This window comes from Peromyscus californicus, unplaced genomic scaffold, assembly GCF_007827085.1.
Source record: "Peromyscus californicus insignis strain IS unplaced genomic scaffold, ASM782708v3 Scaffold_9__1_contigs__length_137607984, whole genome shotgun sequence".
Taxonomy (NCBI): domain Eukaryota; kingdom Metazoa; phylum Chordata; class Mammalia; order Rodentia; family Cricetidae; genus Peromyscus; species Peromyscus californicus.
Genome location: NW_026294617.1, coordinates 135,838,598 through 135,866,447, shown reverse-complemented (window position 1 = coordinate 135,866,447; position 27,850 = coordinate 135,838,598). Strand labels below are relative to the sequence as shown.

General features: G+C 40.1%; 1 protein-coding gene across 14 annotated transcripts in view; it reads left to right on the top strand.

The window, feature by feature from the left end:
• Window positions 1-27,850, top strand: part of Lrrc7 (leucine rich repeat containing 7) — a 477,706-nt gene that overhangs the window by 431,829 nt on the left and 18,027 nt on the right. For 13 of the 14 annotated variants that reach the window (XM_052730896.1, XM_052730897.1, XM_052730901.1 and 10 more), the window contains 2 exons: window positions 1,636-1,728; window positions 17,536-17,610. In XM_052730896.1, the coding sequence (XP_052586856.1) occupies window positions 1,636-1,728; window positions 17,536-17,610 (168 nt within the window). The remainder of the gene's footprint in view (window positions 1-1,635; window positions 1,729-17,535; window positions 17,611-27,850) is intronic. The other variant, XM_052730899.1, reaches the window with a different exon arrangement.

Genomic DNA, 27,850 nt, shown 5'->3' with positions numbered 1-27,850 from the left:
AATAGGATGCTTTCTTGTCATTTTCTAATTAATAAATAATAGCCAAGAGGCAAAGTGCTACATAGAATAAAGCTAAAATATTCCTTCCAGCTATATCAAACTGTTCTATATTCATACTCATAGGCTGTGAACCATGTGAATTATAAACTATTATAAGCTATCTCCTGCTACCCTGTGAAAACTAGTTTTAAAAAATCTAAATCAGTTGAAGGAGAAGTTGTAATTAAGTATATCTTTAAAGTGACTGAAAAAGTACTCTTGGCAACTGCACTTACTTGTAATTTAGAAATTATTCACCGGTGAGATGAAATTAAAAATCACATTAGTGGGTGAGTTTTTGCCCTTGTGTTGCAAGTGAACCACAAGATAGATACATTTTAGGAACGAGAACAGCCCACTAAGGATGGTGCTAGTAAGTAAGGTTAATTCATCCAAAGTCTTGTAACTCGAGTGCGTGTTAATTATGGAACAAGAATCATGTTTTCCTTGGACCATCTAAGAGGAGAGATAGAAGTAGAAAGATAGAAAGTGCTGTTTAAAATAGAAAGATAGAGAATGTTTTGGGCATTCACATTTAACTGGTTCAGAGACTGGATGAGTGCTAGCCAGAGGCATAAAGTTGCTTAATTAGCCAATAGTTCAGTCATCCTTAAGAACTTTTCTTTTGCATTTATTTGTGACAAAACACATGTCAGTGTGTTCCTCATTATTTTTTCTTGACCTGTCAGTCCCCTCATTGTTGCCCTCTGGTACCACCTGGGCTCCCCTGCTTCCTGCTTGCTCTGTACCTAACATTTGTGAATCTCTTTTCTCTTCATTTAACAACAGAATGCCTCCTCTTAGTCACAAGGCTCTCATCATCTGGGGTCACCCTGTCTCACCCTATATCCTAAGCCATTATTTTTTCCCTCAGCCCCAACTCGCCTTCAGTACAGGGTCCCAGATCTCGACTGTTGAGGTTTCTCCAGGTCATCCTGCTGGCTTCCTGTCTGCGAACACTCACAGTCTACATTAATGTAAACACTTCGTTCCACTTCACTGCAGCCTTAGTCCACAGTCGGCCATCCATCTAATGTGCTCGTTCTCCGTATTGCTGAGGCCTAAGGGAGTAATAGCAAAGAATGCTAGACCAAAATCCTCACAGCCTTGAGGCACTGCTCCTGCCCAGTTTCTGTCTTGTGGACCACACTCTCGAACCTTGTGTCAATTGAATAACCTTCTATTCTTCCTGCTCCTGCCTCAGCAGCTACTACAAAACTCAATCCCCTTTTCCCTCAAACTAAAAACCCTAACACCCCTAAACACTACCACGCCTTCCAAAGGGGTCCTCCCCGACCACATTTAAATTGCCATCTCTGATTCCTCTCACTTGTTTGTACAGTGTTTTCTAAGTAGTCTGGGCATGTGTATAGATTGACAGATAATGCTTCACCCACAGTGTGCTCATGAGGCCTGGGCTTCTAAAGGTAGTTTCTGACATATGGAGGCATAGAGACATTACCCCTTTGGTGGAGTTTATGTTGCTTACACCAGACCAACATGGGCTCACTAAAAATATGAGTGAATTGTAAACCTTGTTTGAAAGATTTACTTGTAATGGCTACTTGGTTTGACATTTCATGTCTTTTTTCTTAGTTCTGTGTGAGAATAGAAAAGAATCCTGGGCTTGGATTTAGTATCAGCGGTGGAATTAGTGGGCAAGGAAATCCTTTCAAACCTTCCGACAAGGTAAGAAGTGAATTCCTTGTTGACAATTTTAATTTCAAAATGCTGTCTTCCACTGTGATGTGATGGTGAAAGAACGTCATGGATATGTTTGTTGTGCTGAACTGATCCAGCTAACCATGAAGCCAATCAGAAACAGAAACATGTCTGTCCAGGGAAAACAAATCCAGCATAGTGCTTGCCGGAAATGGAGTAGGAGGAACAAATATTTAGTCTTTCTATTTGAAAAGAAAGGGGAAGCCAGGCAGTGGTGGCACACACCTTTAATTCCAGCACTTGGGAGGCAGAGACAGTTGGATCTCTGTAAGTTTGAGGCCAGCCTGGTCTACAGAGCAAGTTCCAGACCAGCCAAGGCTGCACAGAGAGACCCTGTCTCAGTCCAAAGGCAGAAAGACCTTTGGACAGCAAGCTGTAGCAGCTGCTTCCATGGAGAACTGAACCTGAGGCAGGAGGGCAGCATAGGAGAGGGAGAGAGAGAGAGAGAGAGAGAGAGAAGAAAGGGATTTTGGTACCATTCTATAGCTAGTTTTCATGGAGTAATTTTTTGCCTCTTTGTTTTGACTTTATAGTTGTATGTGGTAAAGAAATCTATGTAAGAAATTTATCAGAAAAATTTTCCAAAGATTTATTTGTAAATTGCTCACTTGTTGTTTAGGAAAATGTTTTCTTATAGTAACAAAATGATTCCACTTTCACTGAGTGTTCAGGCCAGCCAGCAGCTGACCTTGATCTACCACACTTGAAAAGGGTAGGGTTCCATTAACATAATTTTGGAAATAAAAAATCACAGAAAACAAATTTTATAATATAAGAAAATTGAAGTTAGCATTATCAGAAGAACCAGACCCTCATCTCACTGGATAAATGTGTACTCTCCTAGCTCCATTTGGGCCCTGCCATCTAGCAGGCCAACCTGACCCCAGGGCAGATCATCTAACTTTCTACCCTAAGCTATATAGCCTGCCCTACTACTATTATTGCTTAACAATCTCATATTGAAATCAATGTGGATAAATTTATTAACCCTTAAAATGATCTACCTTTGATCTCACCAAACTGAACTACCTTAAATGACATTAGGTCCAGACTTTTTCAATTCACTGTTATAACAGAAACAGCTCACAGATCAATTTCTAAAAATAAAATCTACTTCCAAAGGAAACTTGAATGTGGGACTGAGGAAGTAGCTCAGTGGCTAAAGCACTAGCCTTGCAAGCCTATAGTCCAGAGGTTGGATTCCCAGCACCCATACAAAAGCCAGTAGGCATGGCAGCTAGCCTGTAACACCCAATGCAAGAGGCAGAGACAAGGAAACCTAGAGCAAACTGCTATCGGCAGCCGAATCTGAAAACTCTAGGTTCAAGGGTATATAAAGTGAGGCGATCAAGGAAGAAACCCAAAGTCAACCAGCCTAAAAGGCACACATACACAAATGTGTCTACACACAAGAACACACAAAAACAAAACAAAACAAAACAAAAAAAAACACAAATTGACTGCTCCTATATGGATATTTCCAAAGCCTGAAGCAGGACCTTCATCGCATATTTTTCTAACCTTCTTAACCATCATGCTCTCTCCATTCTAGAGGATAGAAAAGTTTGGGACAGAATTTTTGACATGGTGATGTACATCAGGAAATATATATAACAGTTTCCAGTCACCATAGGCAGAAAGACCTTTGGACAGCAAGCTGTAGCAGCTGCTTCCATGGAGAACTGAACCTGAGGCAGGAGGGCAGCATAGGAGACAATGGTCCACCTGTATTTACATTTTGAAACAATGCTGACCTATAAAGTTAAAGTAGTTGATAATCTAGTTGGGGCAACCACTTATTTAATTTGATAAATTATCAATAAAAGTTCCAATTATCAGAAACATGTATGATACATTATTTAAACTTCATGCCCTCGTGTCTTATTTGTTTTGATCCTCTCTTTTTAATTCTTATTGATATATAGTTGTTGTATGAAGTGATGCATTTCAATATTACTCTCCTAACCCCTCTTCCCATTCTGTTAGTTCTGTATTCTTCCCAAATACTTGCCTTCCACTTTTGTATCATATATATTACGTGTGTGGAAAATATATAACTTGAGGTTACACATATGAGAGAGTGTATACATGTTTGTCTTTCTGACTCTGGCTTATTCCTTTAATTATATGATCTTCTGTTCCACCCACTTTCCTGTAAATAAGATTATTTCATTCTTTACAGCAGAATAAGTCTCCATTGTGTGTGCATGTGTGTATGTGTGTGTGTGTGTGTGTGTGTGTGTGTGTGTGTGTGTGAGAGAGAGAGAGAGAGAGAGAGAGAGAGAGAGAGAGAGAGAGAGAGATCTGTCCATCTTCTGTCAACTGACAACTAGGCTGATTCATAATGTTACTGAGAATAATGCCGCAGGGAGATTCGTGTGCAGGCATCTCTGTGTTGTGCTAATAGTCCTTCAGATGTAGTCCCAGGTGTGGTACAGCTGGGTCATGAAGTAGCTCTGTTTTGCGTTTTTGTTTTTGTTTTTTAAGGAGTCTCTGTATTGACTTCCCTGGTGTAGTACTTGCTGAGAGGATGTTTAATTTTTCAGGTCTTCGCATATGTGGGTATAAACCTCTGTCAGAGGGGTTGGCAAAGACTTACTCTGTTCTGTAAGATGTTACCTCGCTTGATGTTTTCTCTTCCGTGAAGCTTTCGATTTCATGTGACATCATTAGTTCTCTCTCAGTCTGTCTCCTGTGCTGTTGAAACCCTACTCGACAGTCCTCACCTGCATCCATAGGAAGAGGTTCCACTATGTTGCCGCTATCTGATTCAAAGTTTCAGTTCTTTTTTTGGGCTGCGGAGGGGGGGCGGGGGGGGGGGGGGAGGTGAGGTTTCTCTGTGTGAAGCTCTGGCTGTCCAGGAACTCACTCTCTATACCAGGCTGGCCTTGAACTCACAGAGATCCACCTGCCTCTGCCTCCCGAGTGCTGGGATTAAAGGCATGAGCCACCACTACCTGGCAAAGTTTCAGTTCTTATGTTAAGGTCTTTGATCCATTTTTAATTTACTTCTGTGCACAGTGAAACATAACGGACCTAGTTTCATGTTCTATGTGTGATGCCCATTTAACCCAGCACCATTTGTTACAGAGGCCTTTTCCCCAGTGGACTTTCCTGACACTTGTGACAGTAGCTATGTGGCTGAACACTCTTCTTGCCTTTGGTCTCATGTCCCTTCCCTGAATTCTTTCAATGAAGAGTTAGCTAGCTGATCATCTTTCAGGTGGCTGCCATTCAAGAGATGTGCTCCTCTCCTTTCTCTCAGCACAGAGAAATTCTCATTCTACTTTTGGAAGGTAGAAGATAATGTTTTTAAATTGGATAAGCTCATTACTAATAGGGTGCTAGAATAGTGTTTCATTTCTGCTGTTTCCAAGTGCAAAGACTAAGAACATAGGCTTCAGCATTGTTTCCTTCCACTGTGGTGGCTACAAAAACCTTATACACATTAATTTAATTTTTGTTTGGAGTCTCAACTGTGTCTGTGTTCTTATAACTCACTCTTTGGGTTAAATGTAGCAGACAGAGGGCTTGGATTGTTTAATGCAGCTGTTGACAGATTCTTCCTTGAAAGTATTTTTCTTTGCCTGATTATACTTCAAACCACTTTGCAGTCTAAATCATGTATCTCTGTTATTGCAGAACTGATGGAAGTAACCAGAATTTCAGATCTACAGATCACTGTTCAAGTTAGTAATACTTTCCTTGGCAATCCAAACTTACGATGGATTCCTGATTAACAACATTCAAATGATCTAAAGATGTTGGCTCCAACAATTTACATAAGAATTTAGTCCATTCACTGGGAGAGAGTTTCATATCTGCATAACCCAGTTTCATTTCCTCAGCCTTATGTTCCACGCTGATAAAGATTGCATATGATTTAGACTAAAACCCAGGGCTTGCGGGGAGGACATGGATAAAGTACTTGCCTTGAAAGCACAAGGACCTAAGTTCATTTCCCAGAATGCACATTTTCAAAGCTGGCTTCAGTGGCACATTTTTCTAATCCCAGCCTTGGGGAAGGGGAGGCAGACAGAAACCCAGAGCTTGATAGCTGGCTACCATAGCTTATTTGGAAGCTTCAGGCCATGAGAAACACCATCTCAAAAAGATGGTGGACTGCCTGAGGATGAATGACATCTGAGGTAGTCTAGCCTTCACATACACATCCACACATGCATGTTCATATGTATATGCTGCACACATACAGACACACACAGAGGTGAGGGGGACTTATACCTACCTCTGAAAACTAATACTAAGTATATGAAAATACATACTCTTTTCTACCATGTTGAAAAAGAAATTACCTTTTCATTAGTGGGCTAATTCACAGCTGGAGGTGAAAGGTACCAAATTAAGTAGCAATTTAAATTCAGCATATACTGCCTGAGTCTGAAGTAGGCAGAGCATAGAGACTCTAGTCTGCAGGGTAATGCATGCTCCCTTCCAGTAAACAAATCATACATTAGCTATATTCCTGGATACATGCTGTGTTGCTAAGCTTGTTGTCCATGGAGCTTTGAACTCTTGGCTGCTGGAATCTTTGCCTATCTGATGTCTTGAAGGCACTGAGGAGTTTGTATGCTACCGTTACCACTAAATTTATCTCATTCTGTTCCGTATTATTGATGCTGTTGCAGCCAATTCCCAAGTGTGAAAGAATGTCCACACTAGTGGCAAGCAGAGAGAGCATGCAGTAGTCACTGAACAGAAGAAAGGAGTAGAGAGTGAGCAAAAAGGAGCTATGTTGCTCAGGGCACAGAAGCTGCCAGCTAACTTCTGGGTTGTGTGAGATTCCTGCAATAAATCACCTCAGACAAACCCAGAAATTCACCTAGGCTTTAGATGGATTTGGGATTAAGTCTCATATGACAGACCATTTCATACAGGACTGGAGTGTTGGAACAGCATCTGAAGCAAAGTTAACTTCCCTCCAAGACCCAAGGTCCCGAGCAAATCTGGTCTCTTGGGGGTAAAAGAATCCATGTGATTAACTCTGAAGCTGACACTGTCAGAACAATGTTTAGTATATGAAAAAAACCAACTCACCAAAGCTCATTGTTCTGGGTAAGTTCATCACAAAGTGAAAACTACTTTTATGTACTTGTAAGGAGAAAGTGGTGGAACACTGGGTGCAAACAGCCCTTCATAGTGCCCACCTCTTCCCTCTTTGTAAAGGGGATAGAAATTGTGATCCAGCTTATCATCAGAGAGAAACACTGCTGTCACAGTAGCAAGATGCTGCTTAGATGAAAGATTTCAACACAACAAATCTAATGATAATGCAGTAAAAAATGAATATCATTTATTAACTATCATGTGCCAGGCACTGTATGGAGCTTATTTTGTGTGTAACCTCATCTGGTCATCTTAGCAACATCTATTAGTCAGGTAACACTGTCATCACCGTGTTACTGAGTCCCAGAGTGGTTCATTAACATGACTAAGGTCATTTAGCTAATCTGTAACAGACAAAATCTGAAACCAAATTGATCTGACTCCAAATCTTTTTCTTTTAATGAGCTCTAACACACGCTTCCAGCTAAAGATGCCACTTAGCAGCAGAGCACATGATAAGCTCGAATCTCATGGCGTCGAAACGCATGTGATTTTCTAATATTGAAAGTATTATAGAGGCCCCTAATTAGTCAAAATCTTCATATTTGCTTCAACAAACCCGTGGAAGTCTGCACGCCTCCTCCATTGAACCTCAGTAATCAGAAACCTATAGTAGAGGGAGGATTGTTAATCAATTATGTAACTTGTAGGCTTAAGTATCCTTACAGTGGCAATTCTGACAATGAAAAAACTAAAACTATGTTTTGTATTAAAACAGTCACACTAATTCGTGGTTGCAAAATCTGAAGAATTTCCCACTGTGAGTTCCATAGGAGACTGTTAGAAAGAGAAAACCAGAGTAACAGATGAATGATGCCAGGCTTTGCAACATTTCATAAGCAACCCAAGATCCTTTGAATGGAAGCAGTCCTAATGAAACATTCAAAGCTCATCATCCAGGGACTACCTTTCCTTGCCCCATTTGATGAAAGAACTAACTGCCTAGAATTTAAAGATTTTCAGGGAAACTTGCACTAAGTGGTCATGAAAATAAACATCTGGTCACAGACTCACAGGAAAGCTTTGTTATAGACCCAGGCTGCACACAGGGGGCTTACAGGAGGAAACAGCCATATGGGGAGCCACTTACTCTCCACAGTTTATCAAATGCCAAAGCTAGGCAAACACCATGGAATTCAGCCATTTTTCTACCTGGGGGAAATTTGAATGTCACCACAGAAGTGATGGGAGAAATGAATCCTTGTTTATTTGTTTGTTTTTTGATTTGCCTAAGGTACAGACAGAAATCCAAGTCCTAGGAAGAATGTTGAAAAATGTAAAACACTTGCCAATGAACTTTAAGTAAATGTCATAGACTCCCAGGGTTATCATCAAATTATGTTCAAAATATTGCTTCTAAACGTACAGATGAGCTGCAGCAGGACTCAAGCCCTTCCCACCCTATCTTCCAGTCCTGGAAGCAATAAGGCTTTTTCTTTTGTGTAGATATGGGTATTGCATCAAATTAAAGTTTTCATAAGGTCAATATTAAAAAGAGAAAGGTAGTTAGGCACAGAAGCAGACATTTTTTGCCCCAGGACATCAATACCAGAGACATTCATGGCAACACCAAAAAAAAAAAAAAAAGTGCCTAAGAATTACTTTCTCATTTTTCTTATCCTCATGTTGTTGGATGATTCGTAAACAAAGAATTGCAAAGGTATGCTTTTAAATTGTGAAAGGAAAAAAAAAACCACAGTCCATGTGTTTCTTGTCTCTTCATGGATATTAAAAACATGAACAGCAAATATATTTGTCTGGAGCTTTTCATTGAATGTGATTTATACTTACATAAATATTAATTCCCCATAGAACACATTTCTCTCTTCCCTTTGTACAGCTACTGGATAGATATGATTTATTGTCTGTATTCATAAATTCATTTTATAATATAATTTACATATCTGCCCCACTTTGACTTCTACTTCAAGATGAAGTGATTATGAAATAGTTTTGGAGACACTATTAGTTAAATTGAAAAGAATGCTGAAGAGGGAGGTATAGATTTCTTGGTGCTTATTAACTCAATCTTGGATGGCATTTATTAAAAAGAGATTGAAACAGACGCTATTTCATATGTAAGCCTGTATTCTTTAAGAGGAGTGTTAAGCACATGTTATTTTATAATGCACTGAGTACTCCAGTTGTCTTACCCCATTGCAACTTGGGGTTATTTCAGGACAGTAAAAGTGAAACATGAGGATCTTTTTAAATAAAAAGTGAATTATTGCCCATTTCCTCCAATGTCTCAGTACTGGTTGGGAAGCACTGACACTCTTAGCAGAAAGTTGGTCTTTATAATCAATAGGATTCCAATGGATGTGACTCCTACTCTCAAGTTTTACTAAAGAAGTGTTAACCCACTGGAAAATGTCAGCATCTACACACTTAAAGAACATGTGGATTCTGACTTAGGAAAGCAACTAATATCACTCAGTGCAGGCTCAGTTCTTGGGAAAGCATAAAAAGGTTTGCAGGTCAAAAGATGAAGGGTGACTAAAAAGTAGCATATTACAGTCTTAGAAAGAGCACTGGCTGCTTTTGCATAGAACCAAGTTTAGTCCCTAGCTCACAGTGTATGCAACATCCTCTTCTGGCCTCCACAGCCATTGCATGTATGTGGTACATATTCATATATTCAGGCAAAGCACTCATACAAGTAAAATTCTTAAAAAATAAATCTTTTTTTTAATTAGCATTTTAGCTGGATGTGGTGGTGCACACTGTAACTGCAGTACTCAGGAAGCTGAGACGGGGGATCTTTACAAGCTCAAGTCCGGACAGCTAGGGTACATATTGAATTTGAAGCCGGCCTCAGCTGTAGCAAGACCCTGTCTCAAACTCCACCACCTCCAAAAAAATTTTTCCCAATTAAATCAAAGCCCATGTGGATGCCCAGCTGTACTACCAATGACACTTTTTTTATTAACGTTCTTTCTGCTGTACCACACTGGATAGCTAGCATGAGACCTGTCTACGTCATTGATGAGACTCTCTGATTCTTCTAATTATTACATCTTGTTTCTTAAAAATACAAAAACCTGCTCTGTTATTTAAATCAAAGCTCTAATCCAAGTATCAATAGTCACTCACTGAACCAACTTTGTGTTCTTTTTTACCTGAAAAAAAAAAAGCAGTTTATAAAACCAAGTATTGATAGGAACATACTTCTGGAGCAAACACCCTGGGAATTTTCTTAAAGCCAAGTGTGAACTTTAAAGTGAGAACCAAACATGAGCCAAGTGAACACCAAATACATTCTCACAGTTTGTGGCTTTGCCCCAGTTCACCAAAAAGTTCTCAGGGAGCCAGCAAGATGGCTTAGTGAGCAAGGAGGCTTGCCTCTGCCTCATGACCTGAGTTCAGTCCCAAGAACCCACAGTAGAAGGAGAAAACCAACTCTTACAAGTTGTCCTCTGACTTCATGCTGTGGTACACTCACAAGTCATACACACTAAATAAATTAATAAATGTAAAAAATAAGAGAGTTAAAAAAAAGAAAAGAAGGAAAGATCTTAAGGATGTCATCTTTAGTGTTACATTTTCCATTTTTCCTGAAAAGATTTATATCAATTCAATATAAAGTCCTAGAAAAGTTAACCAGTACAGTTATTTTTCATTTCAAATGTATGTAAATTGTATATATATATATATATATATATATATATATATAATTTAAAGATGAATCCGGGCTGGAGAGATGGCTCAGAGGTTAAGAGCACTGACTGTTCTTCCAGCGGTCCTGAGTTCAATTCCCAGCAACCACATGGTGGCTCTCAACTATCTGTAATAAGATCTGGTGCCCTCTTCTGGCCTATAGACATATATGCAGGCAGAACATTGTATACATAATAAATAAATCTTTAAAAAAAAAAAAAAGACGAATCCAAGATGAAACTAAGCAAAAAAAAATATGAAGTGCCAAATTATACATGTACATACAGTCACCTTTATAATGTAATGTACATGCATGTCATACTCTTAGTGACTAATATAAATAACTATGGCACCTACTTGAAATCTCAATCAAACCCAGACTAGATTCTTGTCACTGTCATTTCACCAATGAGGACATTAATAATCAGATCCTTTTTGGTGTTGAACTAAATAGTGAAGTGAGTAAAGAAATTCATATCAAATTTTTAATTTTCTTCTTTGCTTAGTGGACATCCTCTACTTGACTGAGAATGACTAATTTGGTCTATTTCATAGATTTGGTGTATTGGTTAACTTTCCTGTTGCTAAAACACCCTGGCCAAGCAATTGAAGGAAGAAATGGCTTATTTTGACTTACAGATCCAGGGGGATGTAGTCCATCACAGCAGGTCAGGTAGTGCAGCAGAAAGCCAGCTGGTCACAGTGCATGGAGGTCAGGAAACAGAGTGAACAGGGAAGTGGGGACAAGCTGGAAGATATCAAGGCTGCCCACTCTGTTCACCTTCTCCAGCAAGGCTCCACTTCCTAAACTTTAGGATGGAGAGGTTCCACAACCTTCCCAAACAGGGCCACTAGCTGGGGATCAGTGTTGAAGCACATGAGCCTCTGGAGGACATTTCTCACTTAAGCCATCACACTTGGGAAACGGTCCCCTTATGACAGGAAAGACACACGAGTCTATAAATTACACTGGGTCAGCTGGTCGGGTTCAGTCCCCTGAAGGTATCCATCTCAGAATCATAACTGAATGCAGTCTGTAGGACTGAGACCCAAGAACCACTTTTCCTGAAGCTTCTGTGGTTCTGTTGAGTGTGAGCTGCACCCATTGGCTTATTACCGCATGACTGGCAGTTCTTCAAACAGATTCTCAGTCCTGGATGTATAAGCCAGAGAGCTCTCTTTTTCTTTGACCTATACCTTTTAGAAAACCTGTACATGCAGTAAGTGAAAATATTATCACTATAAAATTTCATATACTACAGGATGTGGAGCCGGAAATGTTATTCAGTTGGTAGAACACTTGCCTAGCATGCATGTCCTGTGCTCTGTTTCCAGCACTGCCTAAATCTGGTGTGGTAGTATATACCTGGAATCCCAACACTTGGGAACTGGAGGTGGGAAGGTAAGAAGTTCAAGGTCATCTTCAGCCACATAGTAGGTTTGAGTCCAGCTGTGGATATAACAGACCCTGTCTCAAAAAACATTCAAATATAGACTAAAAGTGAAAAAGAAAAGAGAAAATTGCACTGTACCACTCAGTTTGAGAGCCTCTTCACCCAAGAGCACCAGAGATTCTCCTAATCATCCCCAGACATTTTGACCTCTTGATTTCAATGTTATTTCTAAGAAATATCTCTAGAATGATTTCACTACAAAGTAATGCATAAGCTGTTAAAACAATACTGAACCTACAAGAATCATGGCTTGATTTTTATATAACTTATGAGAAACATTTTCTCTCCAGCAAAAATTTAACTTAAGCGAAAAGAAAGTTTAACTAAATCCATGGCTTTCTGGATCATGATTTTTGGAATGATGCATACTGTCTAAAAATAGCATAGTGACAGGGTTTTGAGGGAGCCTGCAGGGGTGATAGGTGGAGTCTACATGCCACCACTATTTTAGGAAGAGCTAAGAGAAGAATCTGCAGTCACCTCCATTTACCTCCCGTTTTTAGTAGTTTCTGGGGACATTAAAGGCTTAGACAGAATCAGTAACCTGTGCAAAACTAAGCAGTCGAAATCTGTTCTACTGCCAAACTCTCATGGTAAACACCAGCTGTGCAGGAATCAAAAAGTAACCCTAGTAGATAGAAGCTTCCCCTAGCCCCCATCTCCATAGAAGTCAGAGATCTGGGACAGGCAGTAAGGAGACAACCACTGACTTTGAGAAAATAGAAATTGTTTTCAGCTCAAAATTGTCACCAAGAAATAGACAGCAGTGAAAACATCCCTTTGAGCCTCTCAGGTGATTATCTGTGAGACAGCAATGGGATTCCCAGAACAATTGCTAAAATAAAAAATGTAATCATACAACAGCCAAACCAAGTGCAGTTTTAGCCCTCACATTCCAATTCCCCAAAAGGCAACAGTCTAAAGAATATTCTAGTAGCTAGTCTGTCATTTCTAAAAGCAGCCTCATAGAAAAATGGAATAAATTGCTTGTATTGGGGTGCTCTTAACAAGTCAGAAGTCTTTATTTCTATTTGTGCACTGAACAGTTTTTAGAAGGACAAAGGCGAGTAGAACAAGACAACCCCAAAGACCAAACTGTGTTTCTCTTCTTCTAGGATAGGACAATAGCCAGTTGAAGAATTTAGTTTGGATCTCTGTCACAAATTTTCTAGGTCTCTAAACTAATTCTTCTTTCTGATCATCTTTATAATAGTTGCTTCTCTCATTGCTGTGACACAATATCTAATAAAATCTACTTCCGGAATGACTGATTCTAGCTCAGAGTTTGTGAGGCCCATCTAGTGTGGTGGGAGGGTGTGACAGTGCAAGAGTGAGGTTTGTGATCACACTGCATCTTTAGTCAGGAAGCAATGAGAGATGAATTCTGGCGCTCAGCTAGCTTCCTTCCTTCTTTCCTTCCTTCCTTCCTTCTTTCTTTCCTTCTTTCCTTCCCTCCCTTCCTCCCTCCTTCTTTCCCTCCCTCCCTCCTTCCCTCCCTCCCTCCCTCCTCCCTTCCTCCCTCCTTCCCTCCCTCCTCCCTTCCTCCCTCCTTCCCTCCCTCCCTCCCTCCTTCCTTCCCTCCCTCCCTCCCTCCTTCCTTCCTTCCTTCCTCCCTCCTTCCTTCCCTCCTTCCTTCCTTCCTTCCTTCTTTCCTTCTTTCTTTTCTTTAATTCCGTCTGGAACTGACCCCTGCTTATGGAATGGTGCTACCCACATTTAGAACCTTCTTTCCTCAGTTAACCTCTCTGAAAACACCCTCACAGACAGGCCCAGGGGTGTGTTGCAAAATGATTCTCAATCTAGTCAACTTTACACCAAAGATTAATCCCCAGTCTTATTATTATTACATTTATGTGTTTGTTTGGTGTGTGTGTCTGTGCACCTGCACAAGTGTGTATGTGTGCACTGTGACACACATGTGGCAGAGAACAATTTTAGGAGTTGGTTCTCTCCTTCCACCATGTGAGTCTAGGGATCAAACTCAGGTTGTGGACTTGGTGGCAGGCACTTTACCTGCTGAGCCATCTCACTGGCTCCCATCAATCTTTTATAGGTTTTAAACTTCACTGTTTGGGGAATGGGGTTTGGACATAGCACAGAAGCCTTCTATTCAGTGGCTGGTGGCCTTCCTTCTTTCTCTTCCCTTCCCTTTTTTCCCACTCCCCCCATCTGGCTTCCTCTCTTAGTTTCTAATGGCCATGGGAAAAAAATCTCTTTTCTTGCTCCATATAAATTCTTCTTTTACTAAGGCAGCAGATTGTTCGAAGCCTAAGACCTGACACATGGCAATTAAACTTTCAGAGCGTCCATCATTACACAACATTGCTGATGTCTTTATCTTTGGAGTGTTCATTCCAGCCATTGCAGAGGCTATGCTATGGAGTGACCTAACATTGCTTCTAGAAGCCTCGATATAAGTAAACCATGTTGCCTGCTTTATAGAGGAAGTTAGTACTTAACCCTTCTCTGGAGAGAAGACAGTGTCCCCTGAAACACGAGTGCATGTCCAGTTCTGTTTGCTACTTTAATGAGCCATTTTCCCTCTGGAAATCCTCTCTGAACTTTCATACTTACAGGACTACATGAAAGACTATATTCTAAAATATTTGATGTAAAAATAAAATATTCTGACTTGTATAACATATATAATTTTTACTTAAGATATGGCCTTCCTAGAAACCATTTTCCAAGCAGTAACTAAAGGTAACACTTAGGGCAATTTTAAAAAATATATTTCATGCATTGAGGTTGCAAGTCCCTTAAGGCTAGTTCTATTTTTGTGTCTACGTTGACAATAGCTGAGACTGTCACAGTCATTCACCTTCATCATTAAAAGAACCATATAAAGTTCCTTTCCCCTCTAAAGTTAGAATGTGAAGTGCTGGCCTTGCAGACTTGACTTGGTAAGTCCTTGGTTTGTATTCAGAGATTCTGAGGCTAGATAACCAGAAGAGGTCAGATCTTAACACTGAGAAATCTGACCATTTTGCAAAAGTACTTGTGAAAAGCAAATGCTTTCATAAGCCTTTCATTATGGATGCTTCTCGAAGAGTCATATAACTTACAAATAGACAAATTTTATTACAGGACAGAAATGTAGGGGCTGGAAAGATGTCTTAGTGATTAAGATCACATACTGCTTGCAGATGACCCAAGTTCAGTTCCCAGCATCCATGTCAGGTGGCTCACAATCACCTGTAACTCTAGCTCCAGGAAGATCTGATGCTCTAGGCCTCTGAGAGCTCTTGCGCTCGTGTGCACATACCCTATGCTGATACACACAAACACATAATTAAAACTATGTGGCAACAGGTCATGTCACATGGAGCAGCCAGCTGGCCCTAACTGGATTAGCAATGTTAAAAATCTATAGTGGTCTCTAATGCATGACTCTGTGGGATCTAAGTCAATGTCACATACATCCCAATGTTAGTCAACATTGTGGGAGGGAGAAAAAGTGGTCACAGAGATGGTCTGTGCTGTCTTTGAAGAGGAAACAGAGGAGGCCATCAGTCAAGCATCTGCACATCCCTAGAAGCTGTTCTAGAAAGGATGGGAAACTGAGTTCTCCACAAGAGGACCATTTAAAGCACACAGTTCTACCAGTGCCTTCACTTTGGCACCAGGAGAGCAGGGTTACAACTCCAGCACCGTGAGATGTTAAACTTGGTGGTGTTTTAAGTCACTAAATCTGTGATTAGCTATGCCTGTAGTAAAGAGTCAAATACATATTGTTCAATGCAAAAGAGATGTGTAGGGAACGAGGGGCGGGGCAGGGTACCTTCCTGGAGTGAGATGGTTTGGCTGTAACTTCAGATGTACTCTATGTATTAGTGTACTTTCTAATATATTGTTTGATAGCTTGCAGCACATTTCACACTCTATCACATGTCAGAATCTGAGCATGCCCAGATCCTCCCAGCACAGCTATGAGTTGCTAAGGCACCAACCAAATGGCTTTCTGTTGTCCCAAAAATTTAGGAGATACATTTTTATCAGAAAGAACATTATTCATCTAATTTTTAATACAAAAGTCTGATGATTCCCCACCAACATCAAAATATTCTTTCAAATCTCAGAACAAAGTGAGTTGTTGAAAGATGACATGTCACTATTTTCATCTCCAGTTGATCCCACTGTCACAGAGACTCAGATTGGCTTGGATTTAGTTAGAGTCTTTCCCAGTGATGTCTATACATTATATACAAACAGTGAAGCACTGAGGCACTAGGATTCTGAGACAGTCTTTGGGAAACAGCACACAAATAACAAGACTGGTATCACAAGGCACCCTTGTGGATGACTGGTTTCACTAGCATGGCCATATGCTGGGAAGAGGACACAGAAAGAGAAGAAGCTACAGCAATGGAAGCATCTTAGTTCACAAAACGTATTGACTAGAAATAAATAACAACGCTTTAGGAAAAAGCAATAAAGGCATTAGAAAGCTCAGGCCACCGTAAAAGTCGGCTTCAGAGCAAATCCACAGAACAGTGATTGAAACAGGGATGATGCCACTACTGATATTAAGCATGCCTCAGAAGCCACCTTCATGTTCTCCAAGCAGCCAGCCTCTGCACAGTGAGGTCTCCAGCACTGTGGATGTGACTGTATAATTTAGCCCCTGTGGTTTGGATTTATGCAAACAGTATTAAACTGTTGCTGCATGGAGAGCTGAATAGAGGTGATCAGGGTCACCTGAGTGGCAGTCGCCAGAGGCTAGGATGAAATAAGAGTCAGAACTTCACCTCAGCAGCCAGAGACACAGTGGCTTGTTTGGGACAATACTGTCCTTCTGCCTGTCACAGCACAGTAGGGAAGACGGAGGCTTCCAGAGGGTGCTAACTAAAATCAGCAGCATGGCACATGCAAGCTGCCAGACCGAGGAGGAAATGACTGCAGGGTCTTTGTCATCACAGCACAGATGTCCCCACTGAATCTCATCCTCCTGTCTTTTCAAACAACGCGTTTTCCTTTTCCATCAAAATTTTCCATTTTCCAACTAAATTTGTCAAAGCTGTTTTTGTTGTTATTGGGACTTTTGTTTGTTTGTCTAGTTGGTTGGTTTGATTGGTCTTTGATTAGTTTGTTCGTTTGCTTGTTCATTATGGAAATGGGATCTCACACTGCAGCCCAGGCTGCCTGGAACTCACTATGTAACCCTACTGGTCTCAAATTCACATCAATCCTCCTGCCTCAACCTCCTGAGTACTGGGATTATAGCCTATACCAGTGGTTCTAGCAAATCCAGAATTTATACAAAAAGGCATTTCTATTGATAACTGTGAGGTTGGTATATAAACTGCAAATGTACTTTATAACAACAAGGTTGTCTTTACATTACATGTGACTTTTCTTAAACTTGATTCTGCAGAGCAGTGTTCTACTTAAAATACTATAATAACCCTTGTAAAGCTTACTTGTTTAAACTGTGATTTTTTAAAAGCTGTTTCACTATTTTCTATATGAATGGAAATGTATTTAAGTGCACCTACTTGTTGGTAATAAGCTCCTAACCTCTGTCACTTCTGACTTATAGGGTATCTTTGTTACTAGGGTTCAGCCTGATGGACCAGCATCCAACCTACTACAGCCTGGAGATAAGATCCTTCAGGTAAGATGAACACAAGCTGACATGTCAGTGTCAGGTAGAGTACTTGAACTCAACACTGACAATCAGCTCTTCCTGTGTTGCTCACTTGTCAGTGTGGCTTTAAAACCCTGTCCATCATAAGCCTGTGTCTATAGTGGCAGCCATAGCCATGCCATTTTGTAAAGCTCTTCCATTTTAGTTGAATAATAAGAATTCATGAAACTAAAGTAATTTGGTTCCTAGAATCAAAGCCCCCATAGTTGATTCTACATATAGGCCCCAGGCTAACAGAATCCCTCACCTGCCCCATGCCCACCAGGAATCAGAGATAGCTTCACTATAAGCATGTACTGTGGACTTCCCATAAGTCACCTGCTAGAGAAACTCTTCTTCTAAAATGTGTAAAAATAGTCCCTTACTCTACCATGTTGGCCAGAAACTCTCCTCAGAACCCTACCATGCTGCTGTCTAAGGCCTTACTAGCTCTTTTAGCAAGCCTCTTCCTCAAAAGGACAGTCCACCTCAGCATCCACCTCAAATCCCAAACAAAAAACCTTCCCCTGAATACCTGACAAGCTCCCAGTACATGGCAGCATCCTGCACATTATTGTTGGGTGAACAGAATTACATGATGATACAAGAATGTGTACACATGTAAACACATGAGCCTGTATGGTTATAAACTAAAGAAAGCACAATTGCCTCTGATGGGCATCTGTATGGCTTTCCATGAGTTCACAAGAGTGAACGCATTTCCATTTGAAGGCTATAACACACGGTTGTATCTCTCTGTTCTCCTGTCCGGAACACAAGATAAACTTTTTAAATGTCATGTAGAGAAAGGCTTTCTCAAACTTAACACTATACGTACAATCAGAAAAGAGCCACTGTATTAAACAGTTAAACATGTGCTTGGTTTAGCCTTATCGACTTGATTCTCTTTTCCTCCTCCCCAAATTTAACTCCCCTGTAAGAGGTGTTTAATTATCTCCTACACTGTGAAAAAGACCTTTAAGGACCGCCAGTGTGCTCAAGATTAAATGATTGAACAAAAATTCCCCATTATATAAGTGATGGAACTGCCTGAAATTGCTAGTGCTTGACTTGGGTACACTGAGAAGGCAAGGCACGCGAGAAAGGAGCTGTCATCAGTTCTATGTCACTGTCTTGCTCCCTTCCTCTCCCCACACTGAACTTCAAAGGAATCTCAGAATTTGAAAAAAAAAATAAGTGTATCCAATTAATTTCTGGTGTCTGAGTTGTTAAAATGGTTACATTCACATTCTACAACTTCAGACCAGGTGGCAGGTTCCCCTCTACCCATGCTGGAGTCAGAGAAAGGAACTTGTCTCCTTCTCAGATTCAAAAAGGAAGAACCTCCTGGTGGAAAACAAGACGCTCCTGTCTCCTAAGAGGATGAGCATGTGCTCTTTCCTGTGAAGGTCTCCAAGGCTGCATGTAGGGCAGGAGGAGAAATGTGTGGCATTTCAAATCCTGAGACTTGCACACTGGCTGCCAAGCACACAGAGTGGGCTCCTAGAATAAGAGGGAAGGAATTATGAGTCAGTGAGTAAGAGGCAGAACATGCTAAGTCTCTCCTCTCCACAAATGACATCAGAGATGTACCTTAAAATTCATTTCACAGTCCACTGTCAGAAAAAGAAGGAAAACACATAAACCTTACAGTTTTGCTCATGGTGATTAAAAATCAAAAGTGGTCAATTACATTCTCTGGAAGAAAAATGGAACTAGTTCTTTGTGGTTGTCAGTGTCATAAGTGAGAAAGTGAGCTGTGTTCTTGATTTGTTTTCATACTTTTGAATACTCAAGAATGCTGGGAAAGGGCTCCGTGATCAGTCACAAAATCGGTGTTCTACTTGTTACTTGGACAAATACATTTCCAAAGCTTAATAACAATAAAAATCCCGAGAAATATAAACGAAACAAAGAAAAGTGTGACAAAGAGCCATCCTGAGCGCTGAGGTTACTGGATTTGGCAGCAAAGAACAAAGGAAACACAAGAAAGCAAAGAGATGCTATTCCCAGCCTCCCAAACCACAATTCTCCATTTCTCCTTTTCTGTGACTCTATTTTATGTGTGTGAGTGTGTGTAACACATGTGTGTATGTGTGTAACATATGTGTGTAGTGGGTGATGCATGTGTGCAACATATATATGTGACCTATGTATATGTATGTAACATGTGTGTAACGTGTATTATGATACATGTATGTAACATGTGTATGTGACCTACATGTATGTGTGTAACATATGTATGTGTATACATGTTGGCCATGAGCAAAAAGCCAAAGAGCAACATCAAGCATCTTTGTATACCATTCTCCACCCTAGTTTTTAAGATGAAATCTCTCATTGAGCTCGAACTTACCAGCTAGCTGGACTGAATGGCCAGTGAGCCCCAAGAATTTTTGTGTCTTCATGCTTCTCCACCAGAACTAGGGTTACAGACATGTGCTACCCTGGCTTCCACATGGTTGCCTGGGATCCAAACTCAGGTTCCTGTGCTGATGTTATAGGCACTTTACCAACTGAGCCACCTCCCAGCTCTGCATGACTCTACCCACCACTCCTGTCTGCTACTCTGAAATGATGAGCACACAGTTTGAATTACATGTGGATGTGTGCTTGAAGGGATGGTGCTCATGTAAACACATTTGCCTGACTTTTCTGTATTTTACCATTTGTTTTCCCCATGTAGATCCACTACAATGGATGAATGTATTAAAACAACTCGTACTATTTTGCTTTAAACTTACCTGGAATAATTTATAGAAGGAAAGACAAAAAACTGAAATTACATGAATCATTACAAAAAAAATAGATCCCTGTGTATTTGCTGATCCATAACCATTATCCAAATGGCAGTTTTGTTATTTTAACATCTACTGTTCTTTCTTCTTTCTAATGTTCTTTCTACCTGAAAAAAAATTCAACCAAATTCATTACATGCACTGCAATTCTAAATGTAGCTATGCACAGAGAGATATCCACTGACTAAAGTTGCTTTGTTGAAAAGATGAGTAGATTGGGGGAAATTATACTTGCTAGTGAGCAATAGAATTCACAGTCACAGCCTAAAGCATGAGTGTTCGGTGCTCTGCTCTGTCCCCATCCCCGTTTAAACAGTCCTAATGTGGGCAACAGAAGAGAAAGTACATAACTTATAGAGAACTCACCAATAGCATCTATATTTTACCAGTTACTAAACCTGAAGATTTTTTCCAACATGAGGCATATCAGTGTGTTGCCCTATTGAAGATAATTGCAGTTTCTTATACCTAATAATCATTCTAGGGCTTTAGAATTAGTAATATGTACTCCTGTATTTCTTTTCTCTTCCTTCCTTCCTTCCTTCCTTCCTTCCTTCCTTCCTCCCTCCCTCCCTCCCTCCCTCCCTCCCTCCCTCCCTCCCTGCCCATACATGTAGACCAAGATAGCCTCAAACTCCTAGTTCAAGACTATATTTCTAAGAGACCAAAGTAACATAGTTAAGGTAACAATAATATAAACCATGTATTTCTCTCCTTTTTGCTAATTTTTTGGTGTATTTATTTAGTTTTATATGTATGAGTGTTTTTCCTACATGTATGTGTACCGTGTACATGCCTGATGCCCATGGAAGTCAGAAGAGGGCATTGGAGCCCCTGGAACTAGAATTACAGATGGTCATGAGCCACTGTGTGGGAACTGAACCCAGTTCCTCTACATGAGTTTTAACAAATGCTCTTAACCACTAAGCCGTCTCTCTAGCCCTTGTACTAATCTTTAAAACTGTGATTGAATTCACATAGAAGTTTAAAGCGTAGCTGTCAATCACTGTGTCTACCAGAAAACACTTGGTCTGTTTGCAGGTGTAATTAGGGTGATGTTTAATGCTTCATGTTGCTGTCACCGTTGATCTGCACCAGACCTATTACTTCATCATCCTGTTCTGTAACCACCAGTCACTTGGCCCTACATCCCTATTAGTGTCTTATGAGTGGTTGGTGTTAGATGCTTCTCAGCCATTGCTGTGACAGAACACCTGAGGGATGAAGGATTTGTTTTGTTTGAGTTTCAGAAGCTCCTGTCCAAGGCCCCTTAACTTCTGACACATTCTGAGACAAAGCATCATGGTGGGGGGCACACAGCGGAGTAGGGTAGCTCAATGCATGTCCAACAGGAAGCTGAGAGAGATAAGAAGGAGTCTAGAATAAGATGTCAAAAACACACTCACCTCTGACAGTGGCTGACTTCTTCCAACCAGCCCCAACCATTTAGTCTCCACTAGTTCCACCAAATTATTGCACTGTCCAGAAAATAATCACTGATTATGTCAGAGTCCTCAGGATTTCATCATTCCCTATCAGCTGCCAACCAGATTCCCAACATTCCTCCAGCATTCGGGGGATACTTCATGTCCAAAGTGTAATCTCAATATTAAAATGATAGTGAAGTCACATGTCATCCAAGGAGCTTGTGACTAAGGAGACAAGTGTGTACAGGTGCCTTGAAATGCTAAGAACTTAGTTCTGTGATGTATTCATAGGGGGTGTAGCAGGATTAAGAACATGAAGTGATTGAGAACGGGCTGTTTCTTGAAAGGAAGAATAGATAATGGTCACTCACAGGCAAAAATAAAAGCCCAGATGGTGGCCCTCCTCTTTTTACCTCACTGAGCCAGTGAAGAGCATGACAGGGGCACTGGAGATCTTGGGGACCTCAAGATGTGTAAAGAAGAGAAAAGGATCTTCTTCCCAGTGACAGAGTTCAACCCAGCTTCATTCAGGGAAGGAGAGTGAGCCAGGGCAGAGGGAGTGTAGGAAGAGGAGCCCCTGTGGGAAAAACACAGGAACAGGGTAGGAGCTTACACCAGAGTGGATACGGGGTATGATGAAGGGAGAGCTAGAGAGACTCTGGGCTCCTAGTTTGAGATGTGAAGAAAGAAACCCTTAAGGCATTGAATGCTCCGAGTGGACTTGAAGGACTCAAACATGGAGACAAGCTGAACTAGATGGGACATAGTAACATGTAGCTTCAGAGCAGAGTGGCCGAGTAACCATGGATTCTACAGAAGTCTGGCAAAATGTCTGTGGGTGACTAGATCTGGCTTAACAGATCCACAGTGCTGACAACCACTAAACAGGCAGATTGTCCTTGTTGGGATAGGTTTTGTGGCTCTTTAATGACTCATGGGTATGATTAGGTAACAGAATCATCTTAAGTAAAGCTTGTTTATTCAGGAGCCTCCAGCTATCATTAATAAAAGTATAAAATTAAAAAAAAAAACTGTTTCCAAGAACCCAAAGCTAATACAGCAAAGCCCCCACATTGAGTCCCATGTCAGTGAGAACTTATTTCACAAAGGACTTATTTCTTACCTAACCTTCCAGGACACCCAGAGGAAAGCCTTGAGGCCTAAACACATTGACAGAAGCAAAGTGTCACAGCTTCCTGTGCAGGGAGAAAGTGGAATTTTCATTTTAAAAAACAGAAGAATCAGTATTCAAAGGTTCAGTATACAGAAGTCAAATAGCGTTAAGCCAGTCTAGCTTTCCGGTGGTTCTTTTAAAATATCTTTGCTAAATGAGTTCTTTGATCAAGCAAGTTGCAAAGCCACCTTAAGCCCTTCCTGTTTTCAGGATTTCACAATGCACAAAGCTTCTTAAGAACCTGAGAGTTTACCAAGCCTGTGCTTCCCAGCAGGTAGTCTGTGACCACTTTTAATAGCAGTAAAAGCTGCTACAAAGTCAAGTTCTCTCACAAAGAACAGTGTTTTGCATAAATGGTTTGAGAAATGAAAGTCTGTAGTTGAGGTTTTTGGTAGAAAATGTTTAATAATTTGTCAGAGTCAGCATGATATTGATTATATAGTGTATTCAATTGCAGTCACCATGGTATTGATTATATAGTATATTCAGTCAATATGTTATTGATTATATGGTGCATTCAGTTGGAGGCAATGTGATATTGATTATATAGTGTGTTCAGTACTAAATATAGCCCAACATTTAATGAGAGTACTCTACCAAATGAAAATTCTAAAATGGGGTCAGGCATGGATCATACCTGTAATCCCAACAAGAAGTGGAGAAAGGGAGATGAGTTGAATTCAAAGCCAGTCTGGCCTATGCATACTGTGTCTCCAAACAAAGAGGAAGAATGGGGAGAATGAAGAAAAAAAGAATAAATAGAAAAGATTAAAAAAAAAAAAACAAGGCAATTCTGAAATGGGAATTAATTCTAGGAAGTTAGTACAAAGCACAATCATTATCTGTAATGGACTATTTCCCAGGATGCCTGGCTGTCAGAGCTGAGTCCCATAAAGGATTATCCTCACAGCTGGAGCTTGCTGGCTGTGGTTTTTAGTCTTTATCTTAAGAGTTGTAGGCATTCAAATTTGCAAGATACTGATATACAAATATGTGTGCCCTGGCTCTCTAAGTGTTTTCCTCTCAAGATGTGTTTGAATTAACCAAAAGCACATGTCAAGTCTCTAATCTGATTTCCCTTTTAATGTGTAAGAGGATCCACTGTCCTTCTTCAGCACCGGTATGAAGGTTTGGAGTTTTGAGTAAGAATACAGCAGAATTCCTGTACTCTGGAAAGTTTCTGCAGACAAACATCTATAACTCACACATTTAACTAAGGTTTTACCACAAGGAAGCCAAAGACAAGCCCAGGAGAAAGGAAAAGGGGGATGAGAAACCAGGTGTGTTTTACAGTGAATTAATGCACTTTATCCTCAATTGTGATTGGTCTGTAGATATTACTTTTATTAACTCCGGGTATTTTTGTGTCTAAATCATGACAAGGGGAAATTAAAAGCATTTTGCAGCAAGCACAGGAGAGGTAATGTTGATTTAAATTAGGCAGACTATCTTATGGAAGCAGCATAAAGACTACACTGGAATGGCCTTCCATATTTTCAAATCAGCTCCTGCTAGAAGCCTATTAATTACATATCTTCAAAGCATAACATTGTGACATTCTGAATGTCACTTCCAAGATTGTTTGCCTATTAACTTCATTGGAACTTAATAAGTATCTCATTTGTTTCTCATTTTTCATTAACTTGCAATTTCTTCAAAATTATACACATTTTACATGAATCTGATAATGTTTATATAAAACATACACACGCAATCAAATGTGACACTTCAAATGTTGCCTGATTTAGCATAAATCCATGTTATTATTTGCATTTATATTGTGTGCATATTCACATATCATATGTGTAAATGCTTCCTGTGCATTTACTTTCAAAACATCTTTGAATTTGTGTTCTGCAGTTGACACCGCCATAAAGCAACCTCCCTCTCTGCAGACTCTCTGACGTACATACAAAGCGACTGCAGCCCTGATGGTTGCAGACGAGGGTTTTTCTCGTCTCTATTTAATCATAAAAATTTCAGACTCAGTGGCCCTATGCGTCCGTCTGAACTACCCAAGATGAAAGCAGGTATCCAACACTTGTGATCACAGAAATGGAGTAAGTTATTTTGGGCTCTTCTGTCCTAAGAACGAGGAAACAGTTCTCTGGGACAGAGCTCCTGACTTCTGCAGGCATTCAACTTGTTTCTCCAATCTCTTCTGCCACCACCTCCCACAGAATCAGGCCTTGCAGTATATTCCACACCAAGAAAATGCTCAGGGCCATTAAGATGGCTTAGCAGGTAAAAGTGCTTGCTGCCAAGCCTGATGACCTGCGTTTGATCCCAGGACTCACATGGTGGAAAGAGAAAGCTCACTTCCACAAGTATATAATTTATTGTAGATTTATTACAATAAGAATGTAATAAATTTAGAATGAACTTTTTAAAAAAATGAATAGCTCAATTACTATTTTAAAAATAATTCCTTTTTTTCTCTTTTTCTATTAAGAAATTTTCTATTTGTTCTACATATCAACCACAGATACCCCTCCCCTCCCTCCTCCCACCTCCCAGTCCTCCCCCACAACCCTCCTCCCATTCTCATCTCCTCCAAGGCAAGGTAGAGCCTGACATACTCAGTTGAGGTAGGTCCAAGCCCCTCCCCCTGCATCAAGGCTGTGCAAGGTGAATATGTTCAAGACACATTATACACATGGAATTTTCAAAGAATGTGTTTAAATTTAAAATAAATGCTTAACATGTTAAGCTACCTCTTTTCCCTTTGAAGAAAGGCTTCCTACACTACCTACCCTTCCTTAACTTAGGCCCTTCCCTGTAGCTTCTGTTCACTCCCCATCAGCCTCTCAGTAATATTATCTTAGGTCTTATCTCCAGTGCCTCCCACAATGCCCTGGTTGGTCAGCTCACAACAGACATTTTTAATTAAATAAATGAGGGAGAAAGATCATCATGGAAGGGACCAATCATTTTTGAAGATCTTCCAATCTAAACACATCATTCAAATTTACACCTACTTATTTGTTTTGACTACCCATCCCCTCAACACTGACACTGTCGATTTTTTAGCACCAATACTTATGTGTTGGATATAGTGGTGAACAATGTATGATTCATGGTCTCCAAATCCAGAAGTCCTTTACCCTGACACTTTGAAATATAAAAATGTTGGACAATTCATTGAAAATTCTCTGAGGGTTTTGGGTTCTTTGCAGAAGTATTCCATTATTAAATTGAAATTTTGTAACTAGCATTTACCTTTTGGGCACATTGAAAGCAGTAAGTACATCCCTCCTACTATAGTGAAATAATCTTATATTTTTTAAGGGTTTGCTATTTTTCCAGTGACTAAACTAGAATGAGAATAGTAAGAACTTCCTCATGCTGTATTCTCTATTCCCTGGAACTTTGTTTTTTACTATAACTTAAAGCAAGAATGGTTGTTGTTTTTGTTATTGTTGTTGTTTTAAAGCAAAAAGTTTAACTTGGCACATCCTCAGTAATAGAATTATTATTCAGCTACTCTCTCCTGCCACTGAAATAGCTCCTGCCAACCACAGTTAGTGTTTTTCCTTAATTGGATGCTTTAGAAAATATACAGTTAGAGCATTGTTAATTCAAAGCAAATTTGTAGCTCTAAGGACATAGACTGCTTTCCTCTTCTCCAGTGTGTTCCCTATTGATAGATGTGCCATGGTTTCAAATGCAGCATTTCTAAACCTTCTTTACCACATTACTATATGATTTTAACTAACGAATGATAAAATTATAGATGCAATAATTTCCATCTAAGTTATAAAGTTGTGTAGTATTGTCAAGGTGAAATGCTGTTTGAAATTTGAAAGAGATGAAGACAAAAACATTTTAACTTTTAAGTGAATGGTTAATTAAAATATTAAAACCATAAAAAGAGTAAGTATCCCCAGATGAAGTATAAGTCCACTGAAAATTGGAGACGTCAAGCTAGGGAGGTAGTTCAACAGGCAGAGTGTTTACTGTGCAAGCACATGGACCTGAATTCGGATCCTCAGCACCCATAGAAAAGCTGGGCACAGCATCATGTAATCCTAACACTGGAGAGACAGAGACAAGAGGATCCATAAGGTTTGCTGGCCAGCTGGTCTAGCTGAATTGGTGAGCATCAGGTTCAGTGAGTAACCCTGTCACAAAAAGTAAGGTGGAAAGCTATTGAGGAAAGTACATACCATCCTCTGGGTATCGACGCGCGCGCGCGCGCACACACACACACACACACACACACACACACACACACACACACACACACACACAATGTTACCTGGTTCTAGTGCCTGTACATTGCAAAGCAGTCCAGTTAACTGATTCTTTTTCCAAAACCAGTGCATCTCATCCTGCAAGGGAATAGTTATGTAACTGTCAATTACTGGATGGCAGAAACTTATTCCAAATTTCAATAATCTTGTGTTTTAATTTAGTCTTAATCCTTCAGAGTTATATAGACCTACCTTTCGAGAAATTAAGTGAAAATAATCCCAGTAAGACAATTTGCTGTTTAATGTAGAGAAAACCAAGGACTATGAGCACTCATTACAGAGAAAAATGTACATTTTGTGACATAAATATCAACCAGTAGCCAGCTGGATTCTGAAATTCCAGCAGGCTAATTATGTTCTAAATGAATTCTGATGCCTTGCTCTGATGACCCTTAGCTAGAAGACTGCAGACTTTCTCCGTGACTAATGTCACTGGGTTTTATTCTCAAGACATTGGTTCTTTGAACTGGTTAAGAACCAATGTGTAGATAATGGAAACTCTGGCATTTACTAGTAGAGTTTTTTTTTTTAATTGAGAGAATATATAAATCAACTATTTTCCAATGAATCAAAACG